This window comes from Balaenoptera physalus (assembly GCF_965194825.1).
Source record: "Balaenoptera physalus genome assembly, chromosome: 2".
Classification (NCBI taxonomy): Eukaryota; Metazoa; Chordata; class Mammalia; order Artiodactyla; family Balaenopteridae; genus Balaenoptera; species Balaenoptera physalus.
The window spans coordinates 75661014-75674887 of NC_138883.1; the positions used below are offsets into that span (position 1 = coordinate 75661014).

General features: G+C 39.4%; 1 protein-coding gene across 1 annotated transcript in view; it reads right to left on the reverse strand.

Annotated features, from left to right (window-relative positions):
* The window catches only part of RPGRIP1 (RPGR interacting protein 1), a 227036-nt gene that overhangs the window by 66423 nt on the left and 146739 nt on the right, over positions 1-13874 (reverse strand). Inside the window, exons 6-12 of the mRNA XM_082452363.1 lie at positions 9901-10033; positions 6818-7092; positions 5565-5664; positions 4915-5046; positions 4150-4255; positions 1321-1344; positions 273-419 (exon numbers count right to left, since the gene is read on the reverse strand). Of these exons, the coding sequence (XP_082308489.1) occupies positions 273-419; positions 1321-1344; positions 4150-4255; positions 4915-5046; positions 5565-5664; positions 6818-7092; positions 9901-10033 (917 nt within the window). The remainder of the gene's footprint in view (positions 1-272; positions 420-1320; positions 1345-4149; positions 4256-4914; positions 5047-5564; positions 5665-6817; positions 7093-9900; positions 10034-13874) is intronic.

Here is a 13874-nt window from a genome sequence, read left to right on the forward strand (position 1 = left end):
ATAAATTTTCATGGTGTCTGGGTTTCTACCATTAGGGAAACAGCAGAACATTATAATAGAGAAAAGACTTTGGAGAACAGACATAAATATAAATCCCAGTTTTTCCCCTAATGGTATAATCTTGAGCAAGTTATTTAACCACTTGGAATCTCATTTTTCTTAGTTGAAAAAATAAAATACCCACATTTTTGCTAAGATACACTTTTTAACATCTCTGAAATTGGAATGTCACATACAACTGATGGTATCTTTCAATTATTATTGTTATTTACCTCTTTCAGTGTTATCTGCAGGATGGACACATCTTCCAGTTGGCTCTTCAAGCTCACAGCCTTCTTGCTCTCCTCCTTCAGCTCTGCCCTGAGCTCATTCACTTGGCTGAGGAGGGCATCATGGGCTGTACCCAGGATTCCCTCATTCTGGGGCAAAAGGAAAGTTGCTCTGGGAATGTTTATATCACTCGGCAGGAGGGGTCTCAAGATACAAACAACTGGAGCATTCCCTAGTGGATGTCTCAAAAAAGGGCTTTGATTTATAGTATGTTGCCTTTGCACTGTAAATTGACCTTGTTTTCCACCCTAGCATTTCTCAGGAAGTACCATTTCCCTGTTAGTGAGGATTTTCCACTCTGGGAAACTGTGATTTGTCACTGGAGCCTTAATTTTCCCAAGGTTCAAATTCAACCCTGATTCTAAATTAAGTGCCACCTTTCTCAGCTGCCTTTACCTTCTAAGCTATGTGAATGCTTTTTATGATGAAATATTTTTCCTTTTGCCCCTAGCAAAGTGACATGTTAACTCTAGAAGTTAAGTGCATTTTCCTGGCAGAGTTCCCAGCATGACCATGTTCCTTCTGGTGAGGAACAGTTGTGGCTGGTCATGTTGGGAACTCTGCCTTAGTGACTCTTAATCACGGACACTTACCTAGCTTCACCTGTACCCCACTCACAGAGGTGCAAATATTTAGTAACACCAGAGAAGGTTTGCAACAACTTTGCTGTATCTCACCACCTCACACATGCTAGAGGACTACTCTTAGGAATTTTTGAACAAATGCTATAATTCTCTGTAGCAATAGGCTGAAAAATACTATTCCAAATATTTCTCAACTCAGATCTCATATTTCAATTTTTGTGAAAACAATGCAGTATCTTCCGATAATAGTGATAGTACCATTTGTCTCAATAAAAATTATATAACATAATAACTTTGATTTAGTTAGCTCAATTCTGGTGTTATGTTACTTGAAGATGAAGATTCATTTGGGTTTCATTCCTCTGATTACTAAGAAACAGAGAGTTAAGGAATCTTTATTAAGTACCTTCTGGAGCAGAGTTTCATATGCCTGAAAGAAAGAAAAAAGTATTATTCTATTTATATAGCAACTTGATGTTTATTTTGATGTTTATAATACAGATGTTTAAATATTTATTTTAAAAGACGTTATAAAAAATTCCCATAAATCAAGTCAATTTGTGTGCCTGTTTACTAATTGCTGCTCCTTTTCCCCTGCCCTAGCTTGCCAGGCAGTCTGTGAATGTAATAGATGACACCATTTCTTTAAAAAGGATGAAGGGTCATTTATTCACATTTGCATTGCACTTGGTGGATTTTCTAAGAAGTATTTTTATTTTCAAACGAGGTGCCATCTCTTACTCATCATGCTTCAGAAAGGTCTCTTTCCAGTTTTAGAAATAGAAAAAACAACAATAGCCAAACTCACTACAACAGCTACTGTTATTGGTTGAGTAATTACTATGTGTTATATGTTACTGTGTGTTTCATTATCTCTTACATTATGACCATCATAATTGTTTCACATATATTATCTCATTTAATCCTTAACAACAAATCCGAGAGGTATTGTTATCTAAACTTTAAAAATGAGAAACCCAAAGCTCATAGAGCTAACTTGCCCAGAATCGCACAGCTTTCAAGAGGCTGAGGCAGAACTTTACCTCAGCCTGTGTGACTCCAGAGTCTGCACTACTGACCACATTTTACTGCTAAGGGATTAAGAGGATGCAAACTTATCTTAGTATATGTGTAAGCATGACTAGAAAGGTAAATTGCTTAAAAAAAACAAATTGTAAAACCTACATTTTAGAAAATGATTCACCATATTAGGTCATCTTTACCACTACCACTAATATGGGCAAGGACATTCAATTTAGAATGGCTTTCTCCTTTTCTTCCTTTAATGCAATGGAAGAATAGATGGATTTTTTAAAAAATCTAATTCCACAAATATGGCTATTTACCCATACAACTTGAAAATAACTTCCTTCCCAGATTTCCCATCCTTTCAGTGCTACCAAAATTAACTGAATCAAAAGAATACAAGCATATGCAGTTCTCTACAAAACATAGGTTTGGAGGTTGGCCTTGTACAGATGCCTTTAGTCCCAATCAAAACAGACATACCAAGGGCAGCACCAGCTGTAGCTAATCTCAGTGAATGGCACCATCATTTAATCACCCAAGCTAGAGACCCAGGAGTCATCTCTCATTTCTCCTTTTCCCTCACCCGCTCTACTTTGGTGATGAAGTCCATTCTTCCACTTCCTGGACCTCTCCCAACACAGTCCTTTCTCTATGAGCCTCTCTCACTGCCTTGGTTGGGACCCTCATCCTGCCTCCCTTGGATTACTGTACTCATCTGTTACCTCCAGTCTTGTACCAGCCAACCTATCATTCACTCTGCTGCCAGATGATCTTTCCTGGTAGTTCTGTCATTTTTGAGAAGTTGAAAATTTCAGAAAAGTATAAGTACTATAATAGCAGTCATCTGTAATTCTACTACTACCCAGAATTAATCATTATTAGTGCTTTATAATAGTTTCTTGAAAGTATTATTTTTTTATTAAAATGTATTTCAAAATATTTTGGACATTAAAAAAAGGCAAAGTGATCTCTTTGGGGAAAAAAAATTGATCATGTTATCAACTTGCTTAAAACCTTTCTGCAGCTCTCACTGTCTGTAGGATAAAGTCTAAATTCCTGATAAGACCTCCATGACCTGATCCCTGATGTTTCTCACCTCTGTGTCGTGGCCTACACCACTCTTCCCCCGGAAAGCCCTTCCCTGTCTTGCACGCTCATTAACACCTGCCAAACTGTCAGTATTTGGCTCACGAATAGAATGTCTTACGGATCCTTTTCAGATCCTGCGCCCCATCCTCTGGTGGATCTGAACATTCTCTCTTTTGTGTCCCACCCATACCCTGTTTGTGGGTAGTTGTACTTGTTTACATCTTGTCCTCTCACTCTTGTAAGTTCCTTGAAGGCAGGAGCTGTCTTAATTATCTTTTTAATCTTTGTATCCAAGTGCTTTGCACAGTTCGTGGTAGTCAATAAATGTTTATTCAATAAAAGAATGCCAATCTATTATTTAGACCCTCTATGCCCTATTTCTACCGTTCAGATATGAGTTTCCATTGTGTGGTAGTAAGAAGAGTGTGAGCCTCGATGCCAGACAAAACTGGACTCAAATCCTGCTCTGCCTCTTGCTATTTTTATAACTTGAGCAAGTTACTTAACTTCTTTGAGGCTCAGTTCCCTCATCCATTAAAGGTACTTACCTTGATGGCTGTTGTCAGGCTTAAATGAGATCATGATTCTAAGTATCTAGGACAGAGTCCGTCACATATAAAGTGCTCAGGAATCTGGTTTCCTTCCCCTCCCCTGTGACTGCTCTTGGCTCCCCAAGTTTAATTAAACTCTGGTTGTGGTTTTTGGCTTGGAACTTAACCTGACACAAGGTAACCTCACTTAATTCCACCTTAGCAGGTAGGGCTTGAGCCTTGTTCCCAGCAGAGGGATAATGGCAAGTACTGGAAAAAGAATGGATTCTGAGTTGTAAGGCTTGGATTTGAACATCACCTATCTATTGTGTGACTTTCTTTTTTTTTTTTTTAAATTTAATTTATTTTTTTATACAGCAGGTTCTTATTAGTCATCCATTTTATACACCTCAGTGTATACACGTCAATCCCAATCTCCCAATTCATCACAATTGTGTGACTTTCGACAAGCAACTTAGTTTCTCTCCATTGTGGTCTCCCATGTGTAAAGTGGAGAAAATAATACAAATCTCTTAACTAATTGATTTTCTTCCCCCAAAAAGGCACAGCTGATGATGGCAACTCACAGCTTGAACTTCTGTTAATTGTGCTTTTGTCACTGCCAAAGAAGTATTCCTTTCATGTAAGAGCTTCTTAAGTTGAATCAGCTGTATATTCTCCTTAATGGAAGCTCTGGAGAAAGAAGACAGTGCTAAAATATCCTCTGTGAATGGACTGAGTTAAGTATCTTTCCCCCTGTGGATATGGACAGGGACACAAAGGAAGATCGTTATTTCTGAACCTAAGAGATCATGTTTTCTTTATCATTTGAAAGGTACTGGGGGAGGATTTGGGTTCGCTAGACTCTGTCTCAGAGATTCCCAATTCTAGCTGCTGTGGGACGTTGACAGTGAAGGAGGCTGTGTGGGGAGAAGTGGCAGGGAGGTATACGGGAAATCTCTGTACTTTATGCTCAATTTTGTTGTGAACCTAAAACTGCTCTAAAAAATAAAGTCTATTTTTAAAAAAGTTTTCCAGGGACTAAAACATACCAGCCACATAAAAAAAAAAAAAGTTTTCCAGGGACTGATGCACAGTGGGGGCTGAGAACCCCCATCTGGTGATGAGGATGAAACAGTTTTCCTTCTATGAAGTGAAGCAGCAGACCTTTTATTATATATAAGCATCCCTTTTATGTTAATCCATTCCTTAACCACTTGGGCCTCCAGGTCTACTTCTCAGATTGAATTAATCGCAAGCATTCTCTTTTCCTCTGAGATGGAAGAAAGGTACAAACAAGAACCTCTTTTTCAGTTCATTACAGCTTAAGGCATGGAATGCCACACCCTTACCGAAGCTCTGTGGCCTTCTGAGCACACTCCAAAGAGCTTCTCTGTGCAAAATTCTCATCTTTGGACCACATTTTCTCAGAAGACTTGGGTGGTTCTTCCACTTGCATAGTATCGCTGGTCATAATGTGGGCACTGTTAGGCATGCATAGACCAGTGAGTTTAATCATAATTATGACTTTGTTAAAAGAGATTATACTGTTAGAATTAGGAATATTAAACACGAAAAGAAGAATTAGAAACCGTTGTTATAGGGGTTTAGAACTGGGCCCTCACATATATAAAAAGAACTTAGAGGAGTTAGTAATCTTGGCATATGTGGAGGATAAACTTACCAAATATAGCTTTCCAGTGTCAAACAGATATATAAGTGAATTACGACCTAAGGGGGAAAATATAAAGGGAAAGAGAGGGAATACCTTCAATTAAGGAAAGGGCCTTTATTTTCCTTTCCTTGGACGACAAAGAGATGCTTATTTTCCATTTTTAAGCAATGAAGTTGGAATTTGACAACTTCCAAACTGGGTTGACTTTCATCTTCTCTGATTATTCTGGAAAGACTCAAAAATGGCAACATTCACTTGTTCCCTAAATGAGGTTTTTCCAATTAAAGTTGAAAGAGTAACAGCACAGGATAAAGGAAAAGAACTCACTGTTCGCTGGGTTCACTGGATACTTCACTTCTGGCTTTTTCATTTGTCACATGTTCCTTGAATGTGGGAGGAGCTGTGTAGCTCAGCCTGTCCCTTGACTCTGAAAGTTTAGACAGAAGATGCAGACTCTGGCAACAGATTTTTCCAGAACCCCAAGTGCTAGAAATGGAACACCAAGTGCTGGAAGTAGGGAGCCTTGAGATCTGGAGGAAATCCTTATATGACCAATGATCTCAGAGGGGAGCTTCTCAGTTTTTACTCTTGCATAGATATGCAACTACTGACTTAATAAGTCAGCAGGACTACAGACTCTCAAGTAGGTCACTATAAAGGGGAAGAAGAGCAGGGACTGTGTGTCTAGCTCTAATGCATCTTTGTCTCTAGTGCCTAGTATATAACTGGTATTCAATAATGCTGAAGTTAAACTGAATTGAAATTTAGACTTATTTAGTTTTTCTACTTTTAGCTGTTTTCACAAAGATTTTGTTGGCTCAAGGAGGGAACTTGAAAATATAGGACTGTGCTGAACAAAACCTAACATTGAGTCCCCAGGGTTAAGACACCGCATTCCCGTGGACCTAAAACAGGGATGAGTAGGCCAGGTGAAGGAAATTTACACACAGCACTATATTTAATTCAGTGTTGGGTTCCATAGCAGCCAGAGACGCTTAGCCACTGGGGATACAGGAAGATGAAAATCTGCAGCTCCTCACTTAACAACCTGATTACCAGGCCTGCACTTCAGGAATAGGCTTTGACAATCTCTGAACCCATGGAATTGTATGCAAAGTTTTGTCTATGTGTGTGTGCATTTTTCTTGGGAGAATGCCTAGCTTTTGATCATGGTTGCAAAGGAGTCCATTTCCCCCAAAAGGTGAAGAACCCCAGTTTTAGAGGCACAGGCCACTTAGCCCAGAGAACCAGGAGAGGGACCTGTCTTAAGATCACTGCCATTCACACCTAAGCAGGTCATCAAAGTTATCTCTGTTTTCCAGAGCCCTGCAGAACTTGACCAGCAAAGTTCCCATTTCCAGTGTCTGATTCTCCTCTCAGCAGTACTGCATGGTGAACTGAGAACTTTGAACTGGACATCCTACTCAGGAAAAAAAGATTTTAGGGAGGTAGAAAGGAACGAGAACAAAAGAACGAAATGGGCGTGGTGGGCGGAATAAAGCAGTGGGAGGAAAATGTGGCTGGCAAGTCAATCCTTCCCAGTGTTTTGGCCCTGTCGGGGACTTGGCCCTGAGCCTCACCCCTCTTGGGTTTCTCGGCCCCCGCTGCCCCGGCGGTGTGGAGCTGTCTGTGTCCCGCGTGGACGCGAGGCTGGGTGCAACGGGGAGCAGGGGGGCCGACGCGCTGGAACTGCAGTTGCAGCCCGTGCAGCGGAGGGCGCAGGTGCTTGGGGGGCCGCTGCCGCCAACCCGCGTTCCGCCGCCGCCCAGCAGGCCCCGAGAGCTGCTCCGCCGCTGCCACCTCGGCCTTCCGGTCCCGGCCTGCTGCAGCTGACCGGAGCAAGGCTGTCCTCATCCTGTGGGCAAAAAGAGAGCTGGTGGCTCGTGCCCTCTCCTTCTATGACAGTTACTATCTCTACAGTTTATCTGGTGGTTAATAATCTGAATTGATCTCTGATATAAACTTATGTGCTGTAGTCCACTATTTACACTTAAAAATTAATTTTCTGGGCTTCCCTGGTGGCGCAGTGGTTAAGAATCTGCCTGCCAATGCAGGGGACACGGGTTCGAGCCCTGGCCTGGGAGGATCCCACATGCCGCGGAGCAACTGGGCCCGTGAGCCACAACTACTGAGCCTGGGCATCTGGAGCCTGTGCTCCGCAAAAAGAGAAGCCGCGATAGTGAGGCCCACGCACCGCGATGAACAGTGGCCCCCACTTGCCACAACTAGAGAAAGCCCTCGCACAGAAACGAAGACCCAACACAGCCAAAAATAAATAAATTAATTAAAAATAAAATAAAATAAAATAACAAATGTTCAAGTATAATTGGTGTCTAAAAAAAAAAAAGAATTCCCCCACCCTTGGTATCTAATCAAGTTCCGTTCTAAAAAAAAGAAAAAAAAAATTAATTTTCTGTCCCCAATACACTGTAACTCTTTCAGAGCAGGGACAGCTTGGTGTCTGTCTTTGTTCATTCTGTTACAGTGCTCACACACTCTCTTAGTAAAAAATGAGGCAGTCCTGAGTATATTCGTGTGTATACTTATTTTAAAATTATATACAGTTTCTTTTGTACTAATGAATTATGGTCATTATAAAACAGAAACAAAAATACTAATTTTTAACAGGGAAATAATTAAATATACGTAGAAATTTTAATATTTACTTCTCCAGTCCCAATTGTCCACACATTCCTGTATATGTGCCCACTCTAAGGATTATTCCTCTGTACCCACCCTGCTTATACCGAGCCTTACCTACAATGGATAGTCAATCACTATTTATTATCTTGACCTAAAATCATACTTTTAACCATTACCATCAGATTCTGTGTTCCCACTGCCTGCCAGTTCTGACATTTACTGACTATGTGGCCTGGGGCATGTCATTAACATTTTGTGCTCAGTTTCCTCATCTATAAATAAAGATAAAAATAGTACCTGCTCATTGGATTGTTATGAGGATAAAATAAGTTAATATATATAAAGGGCTTTGAACAGTGATGGTGCGTTGTAAGCACTGTAGGAGTTAGCTATTATTATTACATATCATTATATCCCAATAAAGAGATCAAGGCATTAAACAGCTAGGTAACTTGCCCCAAGTCTGAGGGGATAGAATCCAATTTAGCCACTATCTATAACCTCAGGTACTTTTTGGTTACTGACCAACAGACAAGGTTTTTTGGCCCATGCAACCATCTGACTTCACTGGATTCTAGAGTTCTCCACAATATAAAAGCATCTCCAATTCTGAAGAGTGTTGGCATACAGTGGAAGCCTGCAATACTGTAGATTCTAAATGAAGCTCTGAACCACTCCTGGAGATTACCAATGAGAAAGCAAAGCAATGCTCTTGACATCGGGGAATTGGTCTGACATAGCTAGTCCTCAGTGTTGTTTGGTGGCCTGGCGTTCACAACTAGGCCATGTTATTGTGCTGTTGGACATAATCTCACAGAACAACAACATCACAGAAGGCCACTCTGAGACCATGACAGAGTGATACCAAACAAGGCCACTACATACTTTCGTCTCAGCCCAGACAAAAACAAGTGCACTCTGCTGCCTGCAGAATACCAAACGTGCTCCTCTCCTGGCTAATATGAGTGACTGCTGCTTCTTTCCCGATTACAGCTTTAGCCTCACTCTAGTCTAACCTCTCTGTAGATAAGACATTGAGATATCCAAACATAGAACTGCCCCTGCTTTCTGACAGTACCAAATCTACAGCAAACTTGTTACCTTGGACCCTCCCCCAAATCACCCAACTGAAGCCAAAATCACCCAACTGAAGCCAAAATCCTGTAATAGGCTCTTTCTAACAGTCTTACTGAGATGCCCATGGTATGCACTTTTTCAAGCTACAGCAGTAATTAACCCAACTTGCCCAGCTATAGGTGTGTTCCTGGTGGTCTCTGGCTGGGAGGCATTGACACAAATATCTTCAAAATGTGTCCTAGATATTAACCCCAGACTTTCAGAACTCTCATTCTCCCCGTCTATTTATCTACCCACACCCCATCTCAGATTCTTTTCCAGGTCTGCACCCAAAAGCTACACTTTTGAAAGCCAGTACCCTAAAGTCACTGTGTATGGCATATTTTGGAGTTAAGAGCTTTCAGCTCTGCCACCCACTGGCTATGACCTTGGGCAAGTTACTTAACCTCTTTGTGCTCCCTTTCATTCTTAATGATGATTCTTTCATAGTATTAAATAGTATTAAATGAGTTAACACATATAAAGCACGTATAACATGCCTGCATACAGTAAATGATCAATACGATTTTTGGTTTGGTTTTGTAAATAAAAACCCCTTCTCTTACTTGCCCCTGCAGCCTTTGGTCCCCTGAGATTTTGGCCATGCCCCGGTCCCCGTTCTCTCTTCTGTGACCAGGGCAGGAGCCTGCCCAGTCTCTTGTTCTCTGGGTTGGAATAACTCTGATGATGCTGTATGAACTATGGCCACAGTCTGTTGATGTGTTTCACAAGAAAACAGAATAAAGCAATATTGCTTCAAAAATTATTTTTGGAGTTAACCATCCTTGACATTTGAATTGTCTTCTGGTGTAGACATCTTAGGAAAATGTATTCTTTTTGGTTTATTGTGGTGTAGGCCTGGTGTAGATACAGCTTTTAAAGACTTAAGGAGAACTCTGGGTACCTTTTGATCTCATCCTGTTGCTTCCAAAAAAGCTCCTTCACCAACATGTGCTCTTCACGAAGACGAAACAAACTGTCCTCCAATTCTTCCCGGGTCATCCTGCTCAAGGGTAGTTGAGTCTTTATATTCTTACCTAAAGTCCCAGGAGAGGGTAAATGAAGATTATTTTTACATGTAATTTTTTAACCCATCATATCTCTCACCACATCTTGCCCAGAGGGCTTGAATCTATTTTGAGTCATGTGTTTAAGAGGAAATTCAGGAAGTATAAGAAATGTGTACCAATGGACCTCTTTATCATTCCACGTCACTCCTGGATGTGGAAAATCATTCCAGCATATGACTCAACCTCGTGTCTGGAAAGCATATTCTCTTTCTAAAAGTATCAAATAGGGCTTTTAGTCTACTTAATTTTTATTTTTAATCCACTCTTTTATTTTTCCTCCTCATTAGATAATTGGGACCTAGATGAGGATTGTGCCCACAACTGTCTTCAAATCCCCAGTAAGGAAAAGGATAGAAACCTTTCCTGAGTACCAAGAGTCATCGCCTTTGTTTCCGTGGTGTGGAGAAATTGTCCCCAAAGCTGCCTCCTTGGAATAGAGCCTCTGCTTGATCTAAGCAGAGGAAACTACAGTACACCTTTGCGTGTGCGAGTGTTCACTAGTCTAGAGTCAGCTCTGATCTTGTAGCAGCCATTCTAAAACCCAGAGCTCAAAATACAGCTCCTTCCCTGGAAGAAAGAGAGCTCAGAACCTTAGTCTCAGAACCACCTAAGGTACCACCTCTCCAATCTATCCTTTGGAAATGATGAAATGTAAGTTTTTTTAAAAAATAACTTTATTGAAGTATAATTGACATGTATTACACTGAACATACTTAAAAGTGTAAAATCTGACTAATTTTGATATAGGTATGTATCTGTGAAACCATCACCACAATTAAGATAATGAACATATAAAAGAAGAAAAAAGAAGAAAAAAAAGATAATGAACATATCCATCATTGCCAAGTTTCCTTGTGCCCCTTAGCAATCCATTCCTCTCCACCCCATCCTAGCCCCAACCCACACCTTTGTTCCCAGGCAACCACCGATACATATGTTTTATGTCACTTCAAAGTAGTTTCCATTTTCTAGAATTTTATATAGTTCGAATCATCCATTATATACCCAGTGTTTTTTTTTTGGAGTGGGGGGCGGGGGTGGGGTGGCGCTACACTGTGCCATGCCCCCAACCAGGGACTGAAACCGCGTCCCCTGCATTGGAAGTGTGGGGTCTTAACTGCTGGACCTCCAGGGAAGTCCCTTTTTTTTTTTCTGTCTGACTTCTTTCACTCAGGAGTATTATTTTGAGATTCATACGTGGTGTTTCATTTGTCAATAGTTCCTTTTGATTGCTGGTAGTATTCTGGATAAACCATAATTTATTTATCCGTTTACTGTCGATGGACATTTGGATTATTTCATTTTTGGTTATTACAAACACAGCTACTATAAATGTCTGTGTATAAATCTTTGTGTAACATATGGTTTCATTTCTCTGGGTATATACACAGGAGTGAAATAGTTGGGTCATAAGGTAGGTACATGTTTAACTTTTTTAAAAAATTGCCAAACTGTTTTCCAAAGGGATTATACCATATTATATTCCCACCAGCAGTGTATGAGAGTTCCCGTTCCTCTACATCTCATCAACACTTGGTCTTTTAAATTTTAGCCATCCTAGTGGGTATATAGCGGTTTTAAGTGTATTAATTTGCATTATTAATTTACATTTCCTTAATGACAAATGATGTTGAACATTTCTTGTATGCTCTATGCTATCTGCATTTCTTCTTAAATAAAGCGTGTGTTCAAATCTTTTGCTCATTTTTTATTGTTGGATTTTTAAAAATATTTTTATTGTTGAGTTGTAAGAGTTCTTTGTAAATTCTGAATGTAAGTTCTTTGTTGTATATATGTTTTGCAGACTTTTTTTCTCTCAGTCTGTGTCTTGAGTTGGTCCCTCTAGGCAAGAAGCCACCCTACTGCCTAATTTTGAAGGACCTCTTTATGTTAGGACAGGAATGAGAGAAGATGAAAACAGAGTGGGTAATAACATGTGTAATCATTGCAGATGAAAATCATGCATATGAAGGAGAAGTCTTGAGGTGAGATGAATTCATGGAAGTCAGGGATCTGGCTAGTCTCTGATTCTATTCCTTCCTCCAGCGAATCATTAACCCTCCTGACCCAGATTAAGTCAGCTGTGTCTCAGATATCTTCCTATGAGGCTAAGACTTCCCACACAATGACTTTCTATGAATAGTCTTGCCTGATTAAATGATACTGAAAGACTGTTTGTTCAGTTAATGACACAGTCTTCCCAAGTAGAGAATATTATCTAAAGGAGTTTGGATCTCTATCTATGCAATCTATTTGGTCTCAAGAAGACCAGCATGACCCCAGCAATTCCTGTTTCAGGCAAGTCATCCCCCTCCTCCTTTTTTCCAGTAACCAATCTCTCCCCTCCCGCAATACAATCCCTGCATACGAATGATTTAACCTTTTGGAAATCAAGTAAAACTCCCAGGCCTTGGGCCAGGTGCTTGGCTTCCCTTCTGGAGACTTCTTTTCCCCATCTATCTCACATGAATCAACTAGCTTTGGCTCAGCTAGACAGGTTAGCCATAATTGCCACTAGGGTTTATTCATCCTCATATGTTATAACATCTTCTAATTACTTTGTTCCTAAAAGAAAAGCAATAAATAATGTCTTTTTCCTCTTTTTTTTTAACTTGAAATATAGTTGATATACAATATTATATAAGTTATAGGTGTACAATATATAGTGATTCACAATTTTTTTCACAATTTTTAAAGTCTTTCTTCATTTATTTTCTTACGATTCTTTTAATAAGTTTTTATTTTGAAATAATTTCAAAATTACAGAAAATTTGCAAGAATAATACACAGAACTCCTATATCCCCTTCACTTAGATTCCACAATTGTTACCTTTTACTTCATTTGCCTTATCCTATTCTTCCTCTCTCTTTCTACATATATATGTTACATAATATATAATATTACATATATTTTCTACATATTACTTTTTGGAACCACTTAAAAGGAAATTATAGACACGATGTCCCATTACTTCTAAAGAATTCACTGTATATTTCCTAAAAAGAAGAACATATGTACATAGGCACAGTATATCCATCAAAATCAGGAAATTAACATTAATATCATTTTACCATCTAACCCATAGACCATTCAAATTTCAACAATTCAGGATCATGTGTTGCATTCGATTGCCATGTCTCTTTAGTCTGCTTCACTCTATAATAGTTTTTTTAGTTTCTCCTTGTCTTTCATGACTTTGACATTTTAAGAGCACAGAGTAAAGGCCATTTCCTTTGTAGAATGCCCCTCAGTTAGGATTTGTCTGATGTTTCTTCATAATGGGTTCAGGTTATGCATTTGGGGCAGGAATCCCACAGAACTGAAGCTATACTCTTCTCAGTGCATTATATCAGGAGGCACATAATGTTGGTATCTCCACCAGTCTCATTACCATTAATGTTAACTTCAGTTATTGGTTAAGAGGGTGTCTGATAGTTTTGTCTACCGTAAAGTTAATTGACAAGTCTTTTTAAAACCTATTAACTAATAATTATTTTGTGAGGAAATAATTTTACATTGTATATTATGACAACGTTGTATGACATTAAACTTTTAAATTATGACACTATAAAATTTTCACCTACTAGCTTTAGCATTATTTAATAATTCTTGCCTGAATTAATTATCACTATCATGGTCACCAAATGGTGAGTTTCTAATTCCATTATTCCTTCTACATTTACTAGTTGGCATTCTACTATAAGAGATTTCCCTTCACTCTGTTTATTAATTCATCTGTTTATTTATATCTGTATGATCTCATGGATTTCTGTTTTATTCAATGGGCTATAATCCATCAATATCATT